The following is a 27,529-nucleotide window of genomic DNA, read 5'->3' as shown; positions in this document are numbered from 1 at the left end:
AAAAGTTCACCTGAAGTTTATAAATGGGGAAAAATTTTATCTCATATAGTGATAAATGTTAAATATTATCTCTTTCGTTTTAATATCTCATTTGTCGTTTTATCAATATACCATATCTAGGTATTAGCTTTTTTTTTTAAAAAAGAATCAAAGTTGATCTTTGTAGGATAGTGTGGTATGATAGAATTGAAGAAAAATATTGCCGGTTTCATATTTTTATGTACTTGTCATTATATATGAATAGCTGTTCATTTTTTACTAATTAAAACAAATTTTTCCTGTCCCCTTTAGTCGAGATTTTGTTGTGCAATTTGTCATATATTTATATGTATTTTCACCTTCTTTTTTTTGTCAATTAGTTTCACTTCCGTTTTAATTATAAAATAAATGTGACTTTTTGTCAGCTCAATAAATTTCTTTTTGGCTCAATAAAACTTCTGTTAGCTTCAAAAAAAGTTTTATTTGCTTAACAAAATTTCGGTTAATTTAGTATAATTTAACAAATTTTTGTCAGCCTAGTAAAATTTCGTTTAACAAAATTTTGTTAACTTCAGAATATTTTGGTGGCCTTAATAAAATTTGGCTAAACAATATTTTTTTTGCAGAATAAAACTCTTGTTAGCTTGAAAAAAATGGTCGTTATAGCTTAACAAAATTTATATTAACAATATTTTTGTTCATTTGATAACATTTTTGTTAACTTAACAATTATTTATAGCTTGAAAATATTTCTCTGTTTTTAATATAATTTTTGTTAGACTGCCAAAATTTATTTAAAAAAAATTTCTCTCTTAATAAAATTAAGCTTACCAATATTTTCGTTAGTCTAATAAAATTTTTGTTAGGTCAACAAAATTTTTTTCTTTATTTAACAAAATCAAGTTATTTAAAAACCTGCTTAAAAACTATTGAAAACTTTGAAATTTTAAACTGGTAAATTTTTGCCTTGAACCATTAAAAAATTATAATAATTATTTTATATATTCACTTTAAATAATTTTCAACTGACCTTCCCAAATTTGTGAAATAAATTTTCGCATTGTTTGTCAGAGTTGAAACATGGCTTACAATGATAAGTGATATCTTAATGGTAATCTCATTTGCGCAGGGACAATGCATTCTCGGATTTCTAGTCCATTGCTATTCATCGTCTTTGACTTTTCGTACGTGTGCCCTCGATATCAAGGCTTTTAAAGAGGAACAAACGGTATATTCTTGTTCCCGAAATTAGCAAAAAAGTTATACTTTTCCCTTCCTTGTCTGAGAAAAATTCATTTTTACATTTCACATAATAAATTGCAAACAAAATCATATTGAATTTATTTTAACTGTCCAGAGATTATTGCAAAGAATTATGCAATAGTATTGAACAAAAATATTAATTTTTAAATCTTTTTAAAAAAGCAACAATTTTTAATTATTTTTAATCATTTTAATTAAAAATTAAAAATTATTAAAAAAAAAATTTTAATTAATTTATCTGTCTTTTGATAAAACCGTTCTTTAATTATTTTGTAATAAAAATTAAACTACAATTAGACCTCTTTTAATGCAAAGTAATTTTTAATTAATAATTAAAAAATTATCAATTTTTAAAAATTGGTATATTTTATTTTGGTTAAAATTGTCCTTTAATCATTTTCTATTTTGAATTCAAAATTAAAACGTACTTAGGTCTTTTTTGTTACAAAATAATTTTAACTAATATTTATATATTAAAATATGTTTATATTTAACTAATATTTATATTGATACATTTTTATTAATAATGTTAATTCATAATTAATAAATTATTATTAATATTCTACAAGAGTAAAAATTGTTTAACTTAAAAATGAAACTGAAAGAAAACTAAATCGTCTTTTTTTCGAATTCTCAGCAGGGGACAACAAAAGAAAATGATAATTTGCTTCCGGAAAATTCGAATTTATTAAAATAACAAAAAACGAAAAATAATCAAAAAAGTAAGGAATTCAGATTATTCTTTCAATGTTAAAAAGAATTTTAAAGAATGCAAATATCACTAGAAAAGATGCCATTTTTTTATCCACATTATTTATTATTACAATATTAAAAAGAATTTTAAAAAATGCAAATATCACCACAAAAGATGCAATTTTTTGTTTTGACAATTTTCTAATCTCGGGGAAAATCTTTTGTGTGCATCTAAATAATTCATTGTTTAGTGAAGAGATTTCTCACTGCGGGGTTAACCAGAGAGCGACGTTTTTCCCAGCATGAACTTTCCACTATAGTGCCGTTGCTTGTCACTTTTTTTTCTTTCTTTCTTTCTTTCTATTTTTTTGTTTGTTTGTTAGGTTCGTTTGCTATTTCTAGTTTCTTTTCAAACGAGACATCATCCATATTAATCGTCTTCCCATTAGAAAGTTTTTAGGCATCATCAATTATATTCCACTATGAATCCAATGGAAAACTTAAATACTTTTACTTAATTTAAATTCAATTTCAATTGTTAACATGTTTCTTTTTCGCGCCTTTATAATTATTATAATAGCTAATTAATTTAATTTCAAATGAAACAAAAAGAAAATTTATATATTCAAATAAAATTGAATAAATTTCATTGTTTTGCTTCAAATTTTTTATTATCTTGTATTTAAATTAGTATCAAGTTCAATTTTGAATTCAGAATTTAGATGTGGATATTAAAGGCGTGGAAAAATTAATATATTTACTTGCTAAAACTATAAACAAAATAAATTTTTTACAACATATTTAGAAATAGTTTTTTTAGAACAAACATTTAGTATCCACAGAAACTTTTCTTCTTGATATCTTCAAAATTAATTCACCGAAATCTAAGAAAATAAATGATAGAATTTTTAGATGAGGATTAGGATTTGGATTTTTGGGTTAAAATTATTTGAGTCTACACAGTCTCAAATAATTTTATGTTAGTTTTTCGAAAAGAGATGTAAAAAGAAACGAAAGAGAAAACTATTCAAAGCACTAGCAATTGAAGTTTTTCTCTTTCTTCATCAACATCATCATCTTCTTCCTCTTTTTTCCGAAACTATACAATATACTCTTTTGGTAAAAACAGGTCTCTGAGGTACAGTAACATGTATCTTTGAAAAAGACATTTTCTGCTTCGCCAACGAACCAAAGAATTTTTGTGATAAGAAAGAAACATTATTTGACAATGGGAACGTCAGAGAGAAATCGCAATTCTGAAAGACTGTCGTTTATAACAAAGTGAAAAATCATAGAGGAAATGATTTTGTGTTTAAAGAATGTGTGATAGTGTATAATAAAAAAAATAACCAAGAGACGAGAAATATCAAGAGCAGGAGGAGGAGAAAGAGAAGAATAAGAACTACAAAAAGTTAAGAAGATAAAAGAAAAATATTTATACAAAAGAAGACAATGTTTGGTATAACGATGATGGAGCCACGTGAAAGAATTGTCGCGTGCACACAATCGCCTGCTCATCATCAACAGCAGCATTATCGTCAAGTGATAAGAACGACAAAAGTTCATCAAAACTCACGATGCACGCGTGTTGTTACCATTCAAGAAAAAGTTATCAGGTCACGTCTCCAAATGGGATATTCGACGCCAACTGCTTTTCTTAATCGGTAAATGTTCAGAAAATTTCATTATTTTTACTAATATTTACTTTATAGGTATTTCTGTATTTTTTTTTAACTAATTTGGTATCTTTTAAATAAATTTCACATGTTTTGCAATAAATTTGTCTTCAAATAATAATTATTTAAACAAGAAAAAACTGTTTTTGGGTCTTTACCGGACTTGGAATTATAAAAATGGTTGGATTTTTGAAAATTAGATCAAAAACTGAAGTTTCTACTTTCTATACAGATTTCTTATAACTATAATGACAACGAAACTTTTTAAAGTGCAATGGAAAACAATTTCAACCCCAAAAACTAAAAGTATAAAATAGTTTTTTGGGATTTTATATAAAACAATGTTTAAAGTTGCAATTTTTGTTTCTTGGTTAATTAAAAACAAAACTATTTTGAAGTTTTTGTTTGATTCAGCTGAAGTATCGGTTATTGCATTAGGAAATAATTCCATTCCAAAAAATAAAAATACAAAATAGTTTGAATTTCAGAAGTTACATAAAACAATGTTTGGAGTTTCCTTGTTGTTTCATGTTTTAATTTTGATTTCTTGATTCAATGAAAACAAATCTATTTTTAAGTTTTGGTTTGATTCAGCTGGACTGTTGCTTATTGCATTAGGGAATACTTTAATTCCAAAAAATTAAAATGCAAAACTGTTCGAATTTTGAAATTGAGTTAAAACAATATTTGGAGCTTCAATTTTGATTTTTTGATTCAATGAAAACAAATCTATTTCCTAGTTTTGGTTTAATTCAGCTGGAGTGTCGGTTATTGCATTAGAGAATAATTCCATTCCAAAAAATAAAAATACAAAACAGTTTGAGTTTCAGAAGTTACATAAAACAAAGTTTGGTGCTCCATGGTTGTTTCATGTTCCAATTTTTATTTCTTGATTCACTGAAAACAAAACAAAATTTTAAGATATGGTTTGATTCAGCTGTAGTATCAGTTACTTCATTAGTGAATAATTTCATTCAAAAAAATAAAAATACACAACAGTTCGAATTCGGGAAATTAGCCTAAAAACAATTTTGCTTTTTTAATTTTTAATGAAAACAAATTTTGTTAAGTTTCGACTTGATTCAGCTAGTGTCACTTATTGCATTAGTGAATAATTCCATTGCAAGAAATAAAAACACAAATTGGAGCATCATTTCATAACGGTTGCAAATCTTAGAATCATAGCTATGCAAATCTGTTAAAATATCTAACAGATGTACATATAAGATTTTTATCATATAATATTTGACGTAATCATGCATAGATGACTTTGACCCGTATTACTGAAGATACAAAGTATAAATTCGATCTGACAAGTAATCAGATCACGCATAATGTCATTTCAATCAATTTTAAATTGACATTGTTATTAAATTTATGACTCATAATGTTCTATTATCCTAATACCATTCGCAGATCTTAATGTTTGTCTCAACACAATTTTACATTGTTTTTAATCAAAATTATATTTCAAAAAGAAAACCTCACTTATATTTATTAATAAACTCAGAGAAAAATTTGTTTAAAGCAACCAAAAATTTCGTTGAATCAGTGATTTTTAGAGATGAAAATTCTCTCTAAGGTCAGATCAATATACTTTATTAATAAAAAATAATTAAACAAAACCATTGCAACAAAAGAAATATAAAGTACAATTAGAAACGGTGCAACAAAGCAAAACATAAACAGAAGTGAATCATCCACATTATAATTCTGTATTAGAAAGAGATTTTTGTTCAAGAATAGATTACTTTAATCGAGTCATCTCACGATATGCTTTTGAGATTGAAGCGCCAAGGCCATTAGTCGTCCCTGTTTTAAATGAAAGTGCAAGTTTGTCGATCGAGCATTAAAATTGGTGGGCGTTTAATATATTCAAGGGGCAGACGTTTTCTCACACACACACGCATTCAGGCACAAATTGATCATTCGATGTCCATTTCTTTATAATAAGAAAAAATACATGTGGCAATATAAAAAATATTGCATTTTAAAGGATATACCCGCGCAACTTAAACAGAAATCTCAATCTTTGAACTTTTTATTATATCCTCTGCAATATCAAACCACCCACATTACATTTTACAACATAACGGTTATGGCCGTGTGTATGTGTAATAAATTTATTGGCCATTTTAACTTTGTGTAAGTACATGAGATGTACATGACGTGAATGTGTAGTTACGTAATAGACATTTCTCTATCTCTCTCTTTTTTCTCACTCTATATATAGTCATCTACCGCGAAGTGTACTAATTCCATTAGAATTTAAAAGCATCGAACGTATATTGTATATTATATACAACTCTCACAACAGCAGCACATATCTAGAGATTGATGCACTAACGATCTATGCTCGATGTTTCCGGTTAAAATAAGAACGAATGAGCTCAAATTATTTGCTCAGTTATACTTCATGGGTTTTGGGAAGGAAGGAAGAAAGAAAAGGGGGAGGGAAAATTTTCAATAACTTATTGCGTTATTTCATGCTATCTAGTAACATGTGTTTTAATTCACTTCTGGGTCGAAAGAATTAATTAATAAATAAATATAGTACATTGTGCACCTAGTACGAAAGAAGCTTTTCCGATGAGTTTGAAGGTTACTGCTCTCGCTTCGCTCAAGCAGCGCAACCTTCAAGCTCATCGGAAAAGCTTCTCACTGCAAAAATAGGTATCTTTTTTAATATCTTAAAATAAGGTGTAAGCTGGAAAAATGGCATCTTACATTTTAAAATAAGATGTTTCCTAAAGTATCTTACTGATATTTAAGATGCTTTATACGTTTTAGTAATGATCCAGATATTTCTTCCATCTTAGAAAAGTAAGTTACTTCAGCAAGTTTTTTTAAAGTATCTTAAATTAAGATGTTTCTTGCGCAATAAGATGTTTAGCGATAAGATACTTGTGAATTGTAAGATGCGACAAAAAACGTAAGTTACTAAACATTAAGATGCATAAAGTGTTTTACATATGAGCCCATAGTTAACTTAAAAACTTTTTTCCCAAAAAATATACTGAAAATGTGTACGAAGATACTTTTAACATCTTAAATTAAGAGATTTCACTGCAAAAAGAAGTATATTATTAATTTAAGATGTTATGGTAGTCATTTCTAAAATGTTTTAGTAGCTTAGTTCAATAGGTCCCCAAAGATATTAAAAAACTTGTATCAACCATCAAAAAGTAGAAAAGAATTAAGAATGGTAGTTGGTGTTATCGGATTTTGTAGTTGTTTTTGTAATTTAACTACATTTCTTAGTTAGCTGAATTCTAAATTTTTAACTACATAAGAAACAGTAAAATTAACTAGGGTAAATGTACTATTAGTCGGACACTTAAGGGTACGATCTTATATTATGCTTTTTTTCTTGAAATAACAAATAGCTACTGTGTTTATAAGCATATATTATCAATTAAAGGAGTTCTTCAGGATTAAAAATTATATAAATTTGTTACAAATACTTGAGTATTTAATAAAATATAAGCATTTTAATGAAAAATTACGAATGCTTCAGTAGTCGGACACTTTTTTCTATAGTCGGACATCAGTCAAACATTTTTGATTTATAACGTAAAAAAGATAATTTTGTAATTATTTCCTGCTGGAAAATTTAATTAATTAATTTAATCATGAATTTTAACAGCTCTGAAACATTGTGTAACAATAGACAGTACAAAATTAACAATATTTACATAGGTCATAGTAAAATTTACTTTAGAGTTAGAGTAACTTGTCACAGAAAAGTGTAAAAATTTTATAGACAACAAACTTTGTTTGACTTTTTCAGTTTTGATGTCGATTGTTTTAAATTAAAATTATTATTATAATTATTATATATTATATATTATATATATTATTATTATATATTTTTTTTCTTTTCATTTATATATAATTATTTATTGTTATTCTTACTATTGTTGATTTTTTTCATTTCGTTTCTTCACTGACGATAAACAATTGAAGTTATTGATTGTATACTAAATTACTACAGCTTTTTATAAATAGAAAATATTATTTATTGCCTTTGAAAAGAATATATAGAAAGTATTATTTATTGCTGTTTTCAGAGAGATAATATTAAATTAATGTTTATGAATGTCATTAAAAAAATTCACGTGGAGAAATAAACAAATTACAATTGCTTTTGTTGAAGTTTTGTAATTAGTTTTTTTAACGGCTCATTAAGTTTTCAAACTGAATAAAAAAAAATTTTTTTAATTGGAGCACTGGAAAATAATATAATACAATTTCATGTGAAAAATATAATGAGAAAAAGTTTAGTAGATTGACATTACAACTTTAGAATTTAAATGGAATAAATTTTGTGTTTTTAATCTTTCACTGTATTTGCGCGAAAGTAACTTTAATAAAATACATTTAAATTTTATAAAACACATTCAATTTTTTATATCATTAAACAAGATATCTATCATGTAGTGTTTAATACCGAAGTTATTTTCTCTGCTACTTTTTATATAAGTGTTCGTATGGAAATTAATTATTTAATAAATTTTTTCGTGTGTCGCATTTGTTAATTTATATAAATTTTTTTTATAATTATTATTTGATTATTTATTTATTTCTTTTTTTATAATAATAGTAATAAAAATAAATTTTTTAGTTAAAGCAATACATTTATATCAGTTAAAATTATAAATGAATAGGTAAAATTTGTACAAATTAATAAAAAAAATATATTTAGTCCTTTTTGTTTTGAATTTAATATAATTTTCTTTCTCTAGACAAGAACGAAAAAGAATCGTTAATAAAAATAAATTATTAAATTGCTATATATACAAAAGCTTAATTTAGCCATGTACATATTTGCATATATTGTATCCACACAATTTTCTATATACGTGCTCGCATCTCAAGTTTCTCTCAAAATTTTATCCTTTAAATTTTCATGCACGTTATATTCATAAAGCAAGATTAAAATAAGTATAATCATAATTTTGATATTTAATGAAATCCCCCCTAAAATGAAGTAAAGCGCGGAAAATGGCTATAGGAGAGCTGAGGGGAAAATTAATTGAAAATTCTCTCTCTATAGATATACGTATACTATAATATATAGGAAGGAATTTAACTTATAATGTTATGGCGGAAATCTGTGTGCCATGAAAAATTCAAAAGGCAAAATTCTCGACTCGATGTGTTAAACCCAATATATGTATGTTGTGTTTAAAGAGAAATTAGATTGAGAGAGAGAAAGAGAGAGAAAGAGAGACGACGAAATCATTAGAGAAATTATTAAAGCGTGCTCTTATTATAAAAGCATTCGTGCGCAGGCGCCTAGTAAGACGTGAGTAATTATCATTTAGCAATTAACAACCGTTAATTACTATTAACAGTAAGCAACGTTTGGCATATATTTATCTAAAGCTTTCGTGACTCTGTGATAAAGGAAAATTTAGAGAGAAACTTCTGAGATTTCGATTCATCTCAAGCAAAGAAATGAGTTTGTCTTCACACTCAAAACTATTGTTATTATTATTTTATTGTTATTTATTAACATTTATTATTATTATTATTATGATTACCTAATATTAGCGTTATTATTATTAATATTAACAACTAAAAAACGTTCGATAAATCACAGGAGTTGTTTCTTCTTTCTTGGCACTATACTTATAATGTTAACATTTTATCGTTTAAAATATTAATCATATTAATGAATTTTATTAAGGAAGATCGTTCGCAATTAAGAATTAACTATTTAAAATAATAAATTTTAAAATATTTTAATTAAAAATAACAAAATTTTGAACAACTTCCAAAACCTAGCAAAACAATAAACATTTAAAAATAAAGTTTGTCAGGGTTTCATTAAAAATTTGATTTTGTTTTTCCCTGATTTCCAAACAGAATTTTGACTTTTTCCTTCACCAAAAAAGTTAATCTGATTCACACTATACTTTAACATTTCCAAAAGCATTTTCAAAATTTTAATTTAATTATTTTCTAGAATTTTTAATAACAAATCTTTTCTATACCAATTATTTTTAATAATAATTTTTGATAAAGTTCTTTGAGAATTTAATTATTCAAAGAAAAAAAGAAAGTTCACCTAAAATAACATTGAAATTGTAAATACTTATTAACAATTCCATTTTACGAAATTTCAAACAATTTCAAAACATTCTAAATATAATTATTTCAAAGAATAAACTTCTTTGAAATTTTTAATTAGTTATTAAAAATTTTAATTTTTTAAAATTTGAAATTAAAACCTTTGGAAATTCAATTATTTATAAAAGTTGTAAACGAATCTCTTATATAAAATTCAATTATTTTTAAAATATTATAATATTATTAATATTAAAATATTTAATATTTTAATTATTTTCTTCTTTAAATCAATTATTTTTAATAACTTTTGAGAAAATTCTTAAAAAATTCAATTATTTAAACAAAAATATAAAATTTACCTAAAATAATTCTGATATTCATTTGTTTACAATATTCAATTCAAATTCAAATTTTTGAAAATTTTAATTCTGAATAATTTAAATTAATAATTCAGAAGGACTTAATTGTTTTATAAAAATTTTAATTCAAATTTTTTTAGAACTTAATTTTATTTTCGAATATTTATATTTTTTTATAAATTATTATTATTTATTTCTTATTTTTTTAAATGTTAGTTCTTGTAGAAAAATTAATAACAATAAGTATTTAAAATAATTTGACAAAATTACTAAAACATTGAATAATTTAATATAGAAATTCTGAAAAAATTAGGTTTTAATTATTCTCCTTTTTAAAAATATTTTTGTCTTTGAAGGAAAAATTTTGAAAATTGTAAAAAGAATTGTTTCAAAATAATTCAACTAGGTACTTATCAAGACCTAAATAAACAAAACATGCACGAAAATGTATGTTCAGATGTGGACAGAATGAATGAATAACGGAACGACGATTATTATAAGTAATAATAAAATAAATTATAATTATTTGTTAATATTTATTTTGATTTATTATTCGAAGTCCCTAAAGATTCAAAAATTTTCATTTAAATTTGAATTTTGTTAGAAAATATTTGTTTGTTCATTTAGAAAATTAATTCCTCTATATAAATGTTGAATTTGCTTTATTTTTAATTTCATTCTAGTAGTTTTTGAGAAAATATTTAACTATAGAAAAAAAATATTTGTTCATTTGAACGTTCAAAACTTTAGGAAAATATTCTTTATTTTTATTTATTATTTATTATAGTAAAATAATTGCCTATTGGCAAATGGTAATTATAGATCATTATCAGACAAATATTCAACTATTTGAAATAATTTTCATTTGTATCAGTATTAGTATTAATAAATAGTAATAAATTTAAATAATATTAATAAATGATATTAATAGTTAATTGTTAAATAATAAATCAATATTAATAAAAGTTAATAAATAATTTTAATAAATAAAATAGGAATATCAGTAAATAAAAATTAGTGTAAAAAGGATTGACATTTAAAAATGATTACGTAATTATAAATTTTGTTAACGTGGGTGAATAAGAAAGCATAATTATGTTTTTGGAAGTTTAGTATGTTTCTTCATTTTATTAAATTTGGGGAAAAAATTTTTTATAGTTCTTTTAACGCGATGATAATTTTTTTCTACACTTTTTTTTCTCTGTGCATTAGTCATTTTACATGAAATAAAAATTTATTCCCCTGATATGCTAATCTACATAATATGCACTTTTAATCTATTGAAACGAGTTCTTGACCACGTGCGTTGGAGGGTCTTATCTTGAAAATATTTTATGTCTCATGATTTGTCATATATGTATGTCTCGTCCGCTCGCGAAAAGAAATAGAAAATTAAAAAAATTCTCCCCTCAACATTATAATGACGATGTTCCTTATCAAAAATGGATTCATTAAAATTATGTAGTTTTCGTTTTTTTTTATTTTCACTAAATACATTTTTTTTTCTACATTTTTTTCAGAGGAAAATTCTGATTTTCGAGAAAGTAATTTAAGAACGGAGTATTATTTAGAAAAGATCTTAAAGTTTTGAACGTTCAAATGAACGAAATTTATTTATTTCTTCTACAAATTAAATTTTCATTGCAATTATTTTGCGTCACTATCCAAAAAAGTAATTACTAAGTTTCTAAACGTAAATATTTCAGTTTCTAAATGTTTTATGATTAGTAATTTATAAAAATTTCTTAAATAAAAAATATTTCGTTTATTTGAACGTTCAAAACTTGGGGATCATATTTAGAAGAACAATTTCTCGAACAATTTAGAAAAAATGGGGGAAAGTTTACTATTTGAAAGTTATTGATAAATTATTATTATTATTATTAGGGACTTTTTCCCTCTTTCTCTCTTACACGTGACATTATTGATTGACAGTGACATTACTCTAAATGAAATGTAAGTAGAGAAAAAAAGAAGAAGGAAGAAAAAAAATTCGTATGAATAATCATGCACACGATAAATTTTAGCTAGCATGTCGCGACTGGACTGTACAGCCATTCACAACTGGGGCACTTTGTTTTACATTCAAAATATGTTGGCTCGTAAAGAGAAATTCGAATTCAGATTGTGATCTCATTCTTTCTTTTCTTTTTCGCTCATATACTTTTCATTCAAGACAACTTGTATGTACATGCGCGCATGTGTAATTATAACAAGTGCAAATTATTCCCACAGACACAAAGTGTCCGCGCTATACAGCGACGAGACCCTTGGTCACGCTCCCTGGCCAATTTCATTCCAAAACACTTGAGATTTTCTCGTCGTCGAAAAATTTTTATGAAAGAGATTTTTAGTCTTCTTATTAGAGTGCACTTCTTGTTTATGTTACTGCATAAATATGCATAGAGTTTGTAATTAATCTGCGCCTCTTGATGTAAGTATGTATTTCTAGCGACATTGTAGATGATAATTAAATCTTTTTACTTTACATGATAATTAAATTCTTAACATTAGAATATAATGATTAAATCTTTAAGTTTAGATGGTAATTAAATCTTTTAGTCGATTCAAATTACGAAAATGTCGTTTATTTTATTTAGAAGTTTTATAAAAATTTGACTTTATATTTAGGGGTTACTTGGCGCACTTTTTACTCTTTGTTGTTTAACTCAAACATTTTTTCTGTTTTTAAATCATTATTGCACGGAAAACTTGTAACATCTCAGCTTTAATTTAAAAAATAAGTTGCAATATATTTGGTATTTCTTTTTATACCACTTTATTTAAAGCTATATGCAAAGTGGGGCAAGCAATCCTTGCCCAGAGTTATTTTTTGGTACTTAATTAATATAAAAATTACGTAATATCGTAATATTGAACTTTTTTAAACTGCTCCAAGTAATCCCGAAGGTATTTTTTAAAAATTTATTAATTTTTTATTAACAATATTAATATAAAAACAAAAATTCTTTATTGTCCCTTGAAAATAAATGTTTTGAGCTCAAAACTTGATATTTGAGCTTTTTTAAAAATCACAGGCTTCGCACTCATCTACTAAAACCTACCTGGAATCTAGATCGGTGAGACTAATCGGGGATGGCTTCTCACCGATCTAGCGGATTAGTTGAGACTGAGAAGCAATACAAACAGGGCTGTACGAAGTATTTTTTGTTTGCACCTTTCTTTTAAAAAATAATTCATGTTAGAAAATTAATATAAATAACAAAATATTATACAAAAATAAAATGTATTTATATTAAAAAGAAAAAAAACTGAATAATGATGAAGTTATCAAATGAAATAAATAGCATCGGGCATTGAGAACCTTTTTATTCTACAATTAGGCACGGCATTGATCGACATTTGAAAGTCCCCGCTAGCCCTCCACCTTTCCTCGCCTACAAACTATGTAAACAGAGTCTCAACGATCCCGAGCTCACCGATCTAGATTCCAGTGTATTTACTACTTCTTTTAAAATTTGTGACACTAAATGCAACTTTATTCTTTTTTTTTGTTTTAAAATTTTGAGAATTTGCACAAATTGAAATCTGCTAATAATTGAAATAAAAGAATTATTCTCAAAAATTCTAATAAAATTCTAAACGAGTTTTTTAGTTGTCAAATTTAATTTTTTGATAGCCACATTTTACTACTTTTTTCAGTTTTAAAGCTACTTTTTGATACTTTTTTAAATTAATTAAGCCTGAAATCATTTCGTAAAAAGATATAACAAAAAAATGAAGAAGTTAAAAATTTACCTTTGAGTACCAAAATCAATTATTTTAATCTATAGGTAGTTTTCTGAATGAAAAGTATTTTACAAAACCATTATCTCCCACTTGCCCTTAAGAAGTAGTTTAGCAATGTTTTATAGGTGAAAAATTGTTATCATAGGTTTACATTCGTTTTAGAACATCCATATAGGGGTTAGTTTGGTTCATTTGACACGAAATTCTAGTGAAACTAATCAAAAGTTAGAATTAAACTGTACGCATGGAAATCTAGGTAACCTGACCTGAATTTTACTTAAATTATCCGCAATTATGGTTAACTGAACTAGAATTTAGTTTTAAATATATATCCCAGAGAGAGAAATTGCTCATTTTATATCCAATTCACCTCTGTGTAGTTGATTCCACATAGTCTGTAAAATGTTTCGAATTGAAATTTTGCTACCGCAGTATGTTTTTTATTTGAAATTATAATTCTAATTGTATCTTTTTATTATTATTAAATGGTCCACAAGTTTTTAGCGTTCAAATGGACAAAATATTCTTTTAATATTTTCAAACTTATTCGTTGTAATAGAAATTACGAATTTAAATTTTACATTTAAAACCATTTACAGAAACTTTTAATATTTATTAATAATATTTAATATTTATTTGTGCCATTAAATTATAAGGAAGTGATTAATTATAGGTACTATTTAATTGTATTTTATAGTTATTTTAGTTAGTAATAATTTCAGCTGCAGTAAGATTTACTCCAGAATTAGTAAAGTAGGCAGTAAAAATTCTGAGAAGTTTAGATTTTAGTTTGCAAATAACAAAAGCACGGATTTTGGTATTTTTACACTTAAAAATCTTTTTATATTATTTCTCAGTCTTTAAACTTATAAATTTTTCCATAAAAGATAAAAAAACATAAAATAACTTTTAATTCTATGAAAAATCCAAATTGTTTGAAATTTTTGACATATTCAAAGTATATTTTACTAATGTTTCATAAAATTTATGACAGATATTATAAAATTTACTCTGGAAATAATGATTTTTAATAAAAAAAATTTACTATTTTCAATGACATTTTAAAAAAAAATATTCAAATTTTCCTCGGACACTACAATTAACTTGTATTCTTACTTTATTTAGAGTAAATTTTACTATTTTTGAATTTTTAAAAATTTTAATAAAAAGTTCTGAATAAGTTAGTTTTTTGAAACATTTTTATTTACATTCTTTTTAAATTAGTTATATTTTTAAATATAATTATATTTAATTGAAAAATTTTCAAATTTTTCGAATTTTCATGAATTTTATGTCTGTAAACATGTGAATTTTAGAAATATATTAGTTTCAGGTGGATTTTTTTTTTGAAATAATTGAATTTTTAAGGAACTTTCTCAAGAAATATTAAAAATAATTGAATTAGAGAAGAATTTTTGTTAAAATTTCTAGAAAATAGTTAAATTGAAATCTAGAAAATAATTTTTTCCATATATGCATTGTGATTTCTAAAATTTGCAACATCAATATATTTATGATACAGCCATAAATATGGCCAATACTCACATATTATATTGGTGAATATGGGACAGCCATACAGTATTGCTGTTTCTGCTATACGTCCTAACTATACGAGTATAACAAAATCGACAATATCATTTTTTTTCAGTGTACTATTCTAATAAAATTTTCCAAAAGAATTCAATTATTTAAAACAAAATTTAAGAAAATTCTACACAAACCTTTAATTATTTTCAAAAAATAATAAAAATTTCACAGGAATTTCATTATTTATAAATTTTTTTATAAATTTCTTCGCAATCATTCAATTATTTTCATAAATAATAACATTTTTATAGGAATTTAATTATTTTGGTGAATAATAAAATTCTTATTAGTAATTCAATTAGGTATTTTGATAAATAATAAAGCTTATTGCAGAATTTCAATTATTTTTAATACAATTTTAATCGAATTCCTTGAAAAAATGTAATTATTCTTAAAAATTTTATTAAAATTCGCCAAAAGAATTCAATTATTTACAAATATATTGCTACAATTCTTTATAAGAATTCAATTTTAAGAAACATGCAATTATTCAATATATTATTTGTTTTGTATTTATAAATAATTGAATTCTAGTAGAATTTTCTCATAAAAATTGATCTAAAAATGGATTCCCGTTAAAATTTTAGATTATAATTGAATATTAAAAACATTAGAGCGTATATTTTTAGAAATAATTGAATTTTCAAAAGGTTTTAGATTAAAATCTTTGAAAATTTGAATTTTTCATATTTTTAACTAACAATTCTGTGGAATTAATTTTTTTGAGAAAGTTTAATTGCGGATTTTTTTATATTATTTGAAGTTTTTATTTTCTAATATGGGGCAAAATTCCTCAACTGCCCAGGTAAAAAAATGAATTTTCTCTAAACTTTGCTAAAATGTTACTATTATTAGTAGAAGTGTAAATATCAATTTTTTTTTAATTTGATAAAATATTTTTTAAGTTATGGAGTTTCAAAATTTTGATTTTTTTGAAAATATCTTTTTTTCAATTTAATATAATGATAAGTAAAATTAATCAAATTTAAAGTATGAATAGTGATTTTTAAAGGGGTTTTCGCGGGCTATAAGCTGGTGATGAAAAAAAGTTGTTTTCTTTCAAATTGACCTTGAAATTCAAGGTTTTTTCATTCTTAACTTCAATATATCTCAAAATCGGTGTTTTTCATTTTTTTCTAACCTATCCCAACAGAAAGCTTACCCTTTTTCCCAGGAGCCATGTAAAAATCAGAGTGGGACCATGGAAGTTTTTGAGGAAATTAATTATAAATCATCATTTTCTGTGTAAAATAAAATGATAAATTATTATTTTCCTCAAAAATTTCCATGGTCCCACTCTGATTTTTACATGGCTCATAGGAAAAAAGGTAAGCTTTCGATTGGGATAGGTTAGAAAATATAAAAAACATCGATTTTGAGATATATTGAAATTAAGAATTTGACCTTAAATTTTAAGGTCAAATTGAAAGAAAACAACTTTTTTTTCATCACCAGCTTATAGCCCGTGAAAACCCCTTTAAAAATCACTATTCATACTTTAAATTTCATTAATTTTACTTATCAATATATTAAATCGAAAAAAAGATATTTTCAAAAAAATCAAAATTTTGAAACTCCATAACTTAAAAAATATTTTATCAAATTCAAAAAAAATAATATTTACACTTCTACTAATAATAGTAACATTTTAGCAAAGTTTAGAGAAAATTCATTTTTTTATCTGGGCAGTGCAGTTGAGGAATTTTGCCCCATATATGTATAGGATTTAATTGAATAATTCACGAATAATTGAAATTTCGTTAAATTGAATATTGTAAACAAATGTATTTGAAAATTGTCAAAGAACTTTTTCGAAAATTATTAAAAATAATCGATTTTAAGAAGAATTTTAGTTAAAAATTCTTGAAAATATATTTTATATATCTTTAAATATCTTTAAATATTATAAAACATGAAGAAATCGATCACTCCGAGTCGAAGACTCGGAGTTATTGATATCTTCTCGGAGTTATTGATGTTTTATAGTTATATAATTTATTTATTTTTTTTTATTATTTAATATTGTAATATTAAAATATTTAATATTTAAAGAAAATGTTAAAAATTGAAACCTTAAAGTTTAAAAGAAGAGAAATTTTCTAAAAATAGAATAAAAAACTAAAGGTGAAAGAATATTGAAAACTGCGTTATCATGGAATTTTTTCTTTCCGAAAAGAAGATGGTAAATACATGCATTTTTCTCTTGAGAGTTGAGACGAATGAGACGATAGATGTTCCTCTGTTAAAATAGTAGCAGGTGGTGTGCAAGTCAAACACGTGACTCAGTAACTTATACCGATCGAGAAGAAACCAAAGAAACCTTTTGCCTCCTGCAAAAAGGAGGAAAAAATAAATATATATAGGGAAAAAGAGAAGAGGAAGAAGACACTGGTGAGGCTTCTGTGTCTATGGCGCGTGTCCAAGTGGCAGCTGATGTCCTCCTACATTTTATTATACTGAGGATGCGAGCTGATGTGTGTGTCTATTTCGAAAGAAACTTGTCTGAGAGTCTTGTCTCAAGACAAACCCACTTTTACTTGAAAAACCACTTTGCTTTTTTCAGACCTTTAACCCTTTTTTTCAACCCCTTTACACATCATCTACAGTATCTACACCGTCTTTACACATAAGACTAGGTGTATTTTACAGTCAGATTTCTTAGAGCTTACTCAGGTTTCTTAAAACTCAAGTGATGTGTCACACTTAGTTTCTTCAGTCACGTGTCACATGCTCTTATTATACTTTTTTCTCTCTATTTTCAGGAATTGGGGTTGAAACACACTTTAAATTTCAAATAGGAAGGGATAAATTTCTCTCATAAGTATTGCGATTCTTAATTATTTCATAAATGGCAAAAATTTTTGCAAAAATTTTTTACAGTTAAATTTTAGCCATTCAAACCATGGAACTTGAGGGATTAATTACAGTTATAGTAAGTATAGCCAAGTGTCGCTCGGCGAGGGTAAAATAAAAATGGGTTCTTAAGAAAAGATGAGAACAATAAAGAAACATTTGGTTCTTTTTAACTTTATTGTGCAGAAAAATATACGTTTTTGCATAGTAATACAATGCAAAAAGTATACTTTTCAGTATAGTATAACAGAAAAGTTACAAAACAGCAGAGAAAAATAATGAAATTAAAATTTCCCGCTGTTAAATTGCTGTATTTTGTATTCTATTCACTATAGATGGTAGGAAAAATTGTTGCTCAGAAATAAGATAAAATATTTCTAAGTAAAAGAAATAAGTTGTAAAAATAATTATAAATGATTTTATAATTGAATTCCTTATTAATTCTAAGATTCTAATGAAATATTCATTTTCTGTTTCAGGTGAGTTGAACTTTTATGTACACAAAGGATGTTTTCAGTCCACGGTATTTGTAAGTAGATGAAAGAAATATTGATTTAAATTCTTTGAATATGTTTTGCATATGTCCTTATAAAATATACATATAAACTATATTTAAAAATTCTTACATCCAAATGTATGAAATTTCGTAACATTTTTTTGTTTCAAATCTCGATATTATATTCTAGTAATAATAATGCATTCCTTTATGAAATATTGATGATTTTATTTTTAATATTTACTATCTAACTCCACTGAATATTTTCTATTTCGTCTATTTCTATTTTTCTCTTTTACTTTTCATTATAAAAGATAAATCAAAAATTGATTATTTTATGCGACTTGAATTCCGTTAAGAGCAGCATAAAAATATCATAGAGCAAAAATTTAGTCTTGAAAATTATTTATTTGGAAACGGGAGCAAAAAATATTTATTTTAAAAAATTAATTTCCGGTATTGTCTCGAGAATTAGTTTTAGCATAAATTATTCTGCTAAAACTACATATATATTTTTTCTGAATTAACAATGTATTAATTAGCATAAAAATAGCATATAGTAAAAATTGATTCTCTAAAAATTAAAAAAAACATCTTAATTGAAAAAAGTAATGATAAAAGTAATTAATAATGGAAAATCACGTTTCAAGTTAGGACATTTTTTTTCCATTCTCAAAAAGATTTTCATGTTTAGATTTTTTCTAATTTAAATAAATGGAAATAATTTTCTGGATTAGCATATATTTATAAAGAAGTCTCAGTGACTCAACGAGTTTAATTTTCGATGTGAGATTATCCTCGCAGACCATATGTTTCCATTTTAAACCTTCAATCATCACAACACCTTTTATGTTTACCATTTTTCTCTCGAATATATGTATGTGTGTATTACACTTTTTCTTGTTTCACATATAACATATATATATTTTTTTCTCCTTGTGCAATCGAAATCGTGTCATCTTGAAAACAATTGAATAGTCACCTGAGAAAGCAAACATGTATATTATCTTCTCTCGTAACAATAAAACAATAACAGTACCATTTGTGTCGTAATTTGCTACTCGATTTTTTTTTAAAAACACGATTTTGTAATAATAACAATTTTATTTTCTGCGGGAATATTTAAAATCATGTAATATATGTTTAATAATTATATGTAAAGCGCTCTAATGAAAGGGAATTGCAAGAAATTTTTGGTTATGTTCCCAGATAGTATGTAATCTTGCAGCAAGTTTCCCTGACTCTCCTCCGATTTCCAGACAAAATTTTAGGAGGTTAAAGTTTTGAACGTTCAAATGAACGAAATTTATTTATTTCTTCTTCAAATTAAATTTTTATTACTATAATTTTGCGTCACTATTAAGCAAATTAATTATAATGTTTCTAAATGTAAAATTTGAGTTTTTAATTTGAATTGTAATCAATAATCTATGAAAATATTTTTAACAAAAAATATTTCGTTCATTTGAACGTTCAAAACTTTTTGTTCATAAAATTTTGACTTTTTCCTCGACCCTAAAGAATATTCTCATTCACTCTAAAAATGATTAAGTACTTAAAAAAATGTTCTACTACATTTATTTACGAATTTCTTTAATTGTGAAATTATTCGAAAACATCAATAGTTTTATTTTAAATAAATATTTAATCATTATTATTTTTCCATAGGAATTAAGATTTTCCAAAATTTAAAATTCAAACCTTTTTGAAACTCAACAACTCATAATAATATTGAAGATGACCAAAGGATAAAATAATTATTTTTTATTATAAGAATATTGTTACTGTAACTTCTTCAAAATTATTTTCTTCATTTTAATTAAATTATTATTATCTAAAATTTTAATTAAAATTCATTTTTAAATAAATTATTTTTAGTAATTTTTGAAAAAGTTCTTTTAGAATTCTCAAATCTATTTAATCACAACAATTTAATTTTACGAAATTAAGATTATTCGGAATTTTTTGAATTAAATTTTATTTTAGAAAATAAACACTTCAAATTATTTTTAAAAAATTCAATTAAACTTTTTCAAAAAAATTAATTTTACAGAATTGCGTCAGTTAAAAGTATGAGAAATTCAAATTTTCAAAGATTTTAATTTGAAACGTTTTAAAAATTGAATGTTTCTAAAAACTCACGCTATAATACTTTTAATATTCAATTATTATTTAAGATTTTAACTGAAATTATTCATTTTTAAATCAATTTTTATTAGAACATTCTACGAGAATTTAATTATTTAAATGCCAAAATAAATAACTATTACTGAATAATTGAATATTTCTTAAAATTGAATTTTCATAAAGAATTTTATCAACAAATTTTTTAATAATTTAATTTCTTTGAATCATTTTATGAAAATTTAAAAGAATAATTTAGCTATTTGGAATAATTTAATTAAAATAATTGTATTAAAAATAATTCCTAAAAAAAATTTTATTATTTTTGAAAATAAATGAATCCTTGTAAAGAATTTTATTCTTTATAAAAATAATATTGAATTATTGCAAAGAAATTTATAAAAAAAAATTTAAATAATTGAATTCCTGTGAAATTTTTATTTTTTGTAAAAATAATGAAATGTTTACATAAAATTTTATTAAATTTTTTTTTAAAAAGTTGAATTCTTATTTAGAAAATTTTATTAAAATAGTAAATATGTATTGAAAATCATTGAATTGATGAAAATGTTTGAAAATAATTGATATAATTGAATTTGGATTATTAAAATTTGTCAATAATCTAAGTTCTTTAAAATTTCTAATTAAATTCATTAGAAATTGAAATTTTATAAAATTTCAATTAATTTTCATTTTTATTAATTTTCATTGAAAACGATCTCGAGTACCAAAATTGACCAGGACTTCAGAATTCTGTGAAAAGTGGGAATAAAAATTCAGAAAACTTTTTTTTAAGGCATTTACCGATATATCAAAAATAAAAAAAAACCATGCAAGTCTGTGTTATATTTTTCGAAAAGAAACTTACATTTAGCATTCAGATATTTTTTACATTTTATTTTAAATGTAATTATTTGAACTTTTATTCTGAATATTTTAAAGTTTAAACTAGGTATTAGCGGATATGATGGTTAAATAAATGATGTGATGAAATGAGAAAATAAAGAATAAATGAAATAGAGAGGAGAGAGAGAGAGAGAGTATAAAAATTGAATAAGCGTACAAAAGTATAAAATAAGGTCGGGAATGACAATTTATATTCACTTTGATATTATTTCATTAAAGTTTTACGTTTCTCTCCTCTCGATTCTCTCTCGCATAGAAACATTGAAAGCCTTTCTGTAAAATTAAGTCAGTGGAACATTCTGCAAATTACTTTTGCGCGTTTCATTTTATTTCATTAACAATATAATAAGAATATTTATTGTGTGCTCCTTTTTATTTATGTATAAGCCAACTATTAACCAAAAATTTTCAAATTTTTAATCATCAACGTGGAAAATCAACTCCAAAAGGGAGTTAATTATTAAATGAACTCCCTTTTGGAGTTGATTCTTACTTTTACTATGTAAATTTTAACTCCCTCCGCTTTAACTCCCAAAATGGGTGCGAATTTTATAGAATCCCCTATAACTCCCTTTTTTTACAGTGAAAACGAACAGACATTTTATTTTAAAGTTTAATAAACAGATTATTAAATGTTTTATTCAAACATAAGTTATGGTGTAATAACAATAATTCACAGCAGGGAGAGCAAATAATTTTATTCAATAAATCTTTGTTAAATGTGTGGGCAAGAGTTCAAAGATCACATAGAAAGGTTGAACTGTATTGTTTTTTGTTTTCTCTTTTTGTTTATTTTATTTTTTAGCTTTTCTTTATGTTGAGGACGCATGATGTCAAAAATGCCCTTAACTCAAAAGCAGAAAATAAAATAAAAAGAAAATTTTTTCTTTTGCCAAATGCGGAAGCAAGAGAGTAAAATGAAATAAATTATTTTTGCTTTTTGTTGCTAATTTTTGCATTAGTTTTTCTGCGTTTATTAATGCGGAAGCGAGTAAAGAATAAATAATTTTTTGTAAACAAAAAATGTTGTCTGTTATGTGTATAATACCGAGATTGAAAATGATTATAATTCGTTGGCAGCTGGTCTCAAAATGATGACTCCGGGTGTTCTGTGAAACATATCAGGCAGGTGTATACGGCAAGCCAAGACAAGCTAAACGTTAGGAGCACGTGCCTCACGTGTCAGTGTTCCTTCTTGACGTTCACAAAATCGTAGTGAATGTATGTGTGCATGTTGCTTTGCGTTTAAGATGATGATGGCACGGGTCTTCGAGAGGAGTCCAACGAGGCAGATGGCAGATGTTTCATCAGTTATACTGCTCTTCTATATATTTTCCCCATCTTTTTCCTCAGTTTCTTATTTCTTTTTCTCTCTCTCTCTCTCTCTCTTTCATTCTCCATAATATACATTCTTTCCTGAAGGAGCAATGTGTGGCTTCTTCACGATCACTGCCCTTTCTTATTTCACTTTTTGAAAAGAAGTAGAAATGTTCCTCGCGCACTCATATTTTTCGCAGGTGCTGCATATTACATGCGCGATATAAAGACCCTCTTTTCTACCACACTGCAGGGTGCAAACTCGACCCCCGCAATAGAGATGATAATTTATTATTGCCATTTTGGGGAAAAATTGAGTTTTTGCTTTTTTATTTCTTAATTCTGTATTTTTTTATTACTCAATTTATTTTTCTTCAAATTTTCCTGATTTCCATCATCAAAAATACATATTCACTTTTTTTCTTATCCCTGCATAGTACAACATAATAAGTTCAATTCTAAATTTTCATCAAATTAAATTATTTTCCATGAAACTGTATAACTGCGGCCACCGCACCAACTTAATTTTATAAATTAAATTTTAAAGTTAAATATTTTTTGTATGCCAAAGTCAAATTTTAAATAATTAAGTGAGTGCTGATAACAGGCTGTCAGTTTCAAATACATATTTATTTTCCAAACTTTTAGTTAGAATTCTTCAAAAATTCCATTATATTCCCAAATAATTTTTAAAAGTAAAAAAATAAATTTTTTTAAGATATAAAAATTTCAATTAATTGAAACTTTAAATAAATATTTTTCATTTCTACGAGAATTAAATTTTTCAAGACTAATTTTTTTCACAATTTCTAAATTAAATTATTCAGACTTGAATCATTTTTGTCCAATAAATATTATACTTATTTATTTTTTCACAGGAATTGAAATTTTAGATATAATTTTAATGTTAAAGCTTTTTGAAATTTAACTATTTCTAAAAATTCATACTTTAAGGCATTTAATATTCAATTATTTGGAATAATTTTTATTAAAATTGTATTGAAAATAATTTAATTCTTACATGAATTTTATTATTTATGAAAGTAATTGAATTTTTGTGTAAAGTTTTATTAATTTGTATTTAAATAATTGAATTCTTTTGAGAAATTTTATTAAAACAGCAAATATTTAAAATATTTGAATTTCAAAGAAGAATTTTATTAATTTATGAAAATTGTATTCTTGCGAAAGATTTTCCAAATTTTATTGAAAATAATTGATTTCTTTCGAAGAATAGATTTCATTACTTCTGAAAATAATATTATTTCTTTGGAAATATTTTTCAAAAATATTTTTAAATAATTTAATTGTTTCAAAGAATATAAAAAAATTTTTTGATTTGTTTTAAATAATATAAAAAAATTTTTTGAATTGTTTCTATGAAGAATATTATTAAAATTTTTGAGAATAATGCCGTTTATTTTTCACTTTATTTGTATCAAATTAAAGTTTGTTTGTATCGTCAAATAATTTTTATCTAAGTTACTTAAATGGTTAAATTGCTTCAAATTCTGAAATTATTAGTTCAAGTACCATTTATTCGATTTAAGTAAAAAATTATTTGATTCAAAGTATAAATATTTATATTATAATTTTGAAAATTACAAAAAAGAGAGAAAAAAGGTCACAAAAAATTATTTTTTGAGCTTTTTTTGTTGAATTTTTAATATTCTTTAGTGCTTCGCATAGGAATCTAAAAAGAAAAACTATAAAGAAAATAATTTTTCTATATATACAGAGTAATCCCTCTTGAAAATGGATGGAGGTACAAGTATCGAACAATATTTTTCTTTTCCCCTTTTCTTTTTACATCGACTTCCTTTTTTTTCTCTTCTCGGTGTATAAAAGGAGGAAAAAAGGGGTACAAAGGGTATATCGATTTGGGGCAGATTAAATTAAAGCACTTAACGTCGAGGACAAAAGTAGCTTAAAATAGTCATTGATATCGATTGCTTCTCCAATGTGAACTCGGAATATATCTTTTTGGAAAAGGTCCCTCTTAAATTCTCTCTCCTTCTCTCCTTCTCTCTTTCTCTGATCTCTATACCCAGTTTGACGCAAATAATCCTTCTATGTTCATGTGGCAACACGTTTCAACAATGTGACAATGTGAAAAAAAAATTTATACATATACATACCGTTCAATAATTCAAATTTTCCTCTACATATTTCTTGTCACGTTTTATTGCTTCAACCTCTGATTCTTCATTTATTACAACATGTTTTTTTATTATTATTATTAATTCACTTATAAAGGTGAGACAGTCATGTTAAAAAAAAACAGAAAAAAATATTTATAAGAAACGTATTCTTATATATGAGGAGTTACTTTGTTACAATTTTAATAAACTACAAAGATAGTAATAAAATTCTGCTTCAAATGTCAATTACTATTTTATTTTTATTATTTATATTATATTTGTAAAAATAACCCGAACCTAATAACCAAATAACAACCAAATAACCGAATTTCTGGGATATTTGACTGAAATAAACTATTTTATTATTATTCTTGAGAAAATTCTTTTAGGTTCCTGAACTGAAAAAAAGTTTATTTGGTTCAAATAAACGATCACATATCTATTACTATTTTACTACAATTTATTTTTTACGTTATACTACTATTTGGGTACTTTTTTTTAGATTTCACCCACTAAAAGGTACCATTTCTTTTTTTTCTCAGATTTTCCACTTCTTTAAATTCGCTAATACTAGAAATCAAAAAACTATTTTCAAAAATTATCAAATTCTTTAAAACAATTTAATTGTTTTCAAAAAATATTCGAAATTCAATTATTTTCAATATCTAGTATTTTCATAACATTTCGCCAAACAATTCAATTATTTGAAAAACAAAAATTGACAAAATTTATCCAAAATTCAATTATTTTCATAAATAAAAAAATTTCCACAGGAATTTAATTAATAATTTAGAATAGCATTTTTAAAAAAATTTCGAAAAAATCAATTATTTAACAAAATTTGTATACAATTCTTCACAATAATTCAAATACTTTCACTAATAATAACATTTTTCATGGAAATTCAATTTTTTAAAAAAAATTTTGATAAAATTCTAAGCAAGAATTCAAATATTTTCATAAAAATAATAAAACTTATCGAAAAATTTCAATTATTTTTAATACTATTTTAAATTAATTAATCGAAAAATTCAATTATTTCCACAAATAAAGTTTTCTACAAGAATTCAATTATTTAAAATAAAATTTTGATAATATTTATTGTATTTCGAAAAAATTAATTACTTAAAAAAAATGTTTATATAAAATTCTTCTTATAAACATTTTCACAGAAATGCAATTCTTTTCTTATCAAGATAATAAAGAAGTAAATATTTTTTATGAAAATTAGGAAAAAGTCAGGAAAATAAAAAATATAGAATGGAATTTTTGTCAGTTTTGTGAAGTGTCTAAAATGAGTTTTTTTAGTCGTCAAGTTTAATTTTTCGATAGCTACTTTTTACTACTTTTTTTAGTTTGAAAACTACTTTTTGCTACTTTTTTTAAATTAATTATCGAGTGCGAAGTCTGATATTGTTATTGTTCATGGTTGCCACAAAAATTTAATTTTGTTTTTCCCTGACTTTTCCCTGATTTACAGCCAAATTTTGACTTTTTCCTTAACCATCAAAAAAACTGTTCTATTACATATATTTACGAATTTCTTTATTAATTGTAAAATTAATAGAAAATATCAATATCTTAGTTTTATTTAAAATAAATATTTAATCATTATTATTTTTTCATAAATTATGTTATTTTTGTGTCATTCTTACCTCAATTAGAAGTTTCTTTGCTTAATTTAAAACTAAAATTAGTTTTCATTAATTATTATTTTAGATGTACATGAAGACTTCAACATCAGTGTTTTATATTGAGAGTTGATCCTCTTTGTATATTTTCGTTTAAAAAATTACAAACATAACCTCAAATTTTTTGCTTCAACTTTCTTCAGAGAGCGGGCTACTTATTATATGTATAATTATTTTTATTATTAAAAAATAATTACATAAACAGTTGTAACAAAAAATAAATGTTTTATTATTATATTCATTATTTTCTTTCATTACATTATTATTATTAATATTATTTTACGTGTAAAAATAGAAGAAGGAAAACAAATGATAGAAATGGAAAATCCATGAATAATAATTTATTAAAACTATACATAGAAACGGAAAGAAAGTGAATTTTGTTAAAAAATATTCTTCTTTATTTATTATTTTTCTATACAATTTTTGAATAATTAATAATAATTTGTGAAGTGCTCTGAAGAAAGGGACCTAAGAGCAGATTTGTTTTAAATTTTATAAAAGGAAAAGCAACATTTATTGAACATTTTGATTGTAGTGATAATAGAAAAAGTACATTAAAAAAGCAAAATTAAAAGAAACTTTCAATCAAGATAAATGTATCACAAACATAACCTAT

At 24.2% G+C, this 27,529-nt stretch overlaps 1 protein-coding gene across 7 annotated transcripts in view; it reads left to right on the top strand.

The window, feature by feature from the left end:
- The window catches only part of LOC122513089 (IQ motif and SEC7 domain-containing protein 1-like), a 160,791-nt gene that overhangs the window by 112,155 nt on the left and 21,107 nt on the right, over positions 1 to 27,529 (top strand). For 2 of the 7 annotated variants that reach the window (XM_043629333.1, XM_043629332.1), the window contains exon 2: positions 3,065 to 3,599. The exons of 4 other annotated variants lie outside the window; for them this stretch is intronic. In XM_043629333.1, the coding sequence (XP_043485268.1) occupies positions 3,388 to 3,599 (212 nt within the window). In that variant the 5' untranslated portion in view covers positions 3,065 to 3,387. Of the gene's footprint in view, positions 1 to 3,064; positions 3,600 to 18,714; positions 18,765 to 27,529 lie in introns of those variants that run through there. One more of the 7 variants, XM_043629335.1, reaches the window with a different exon arrangement.

Source organism: Leptopilina heterotoma, unplaced genomic scaffold, assembly GCF_015476425.1.
Source record: "Leptopilina heterotoma isolate Lh14 unplaced genomic scaffold, ASM1547642v1 Lhet_134, whole genome shotgun sequence".
Taxonomy (NCBI): Eukaryota; Metazoa; Arthropoda; class Insecta; order Hymenoptera; family Figitidae; genus Leptopilina; species Leptopilina heterotoma.
This window is presented reverse-complemented; position numbering and strand designations above follow the sequence as displayed.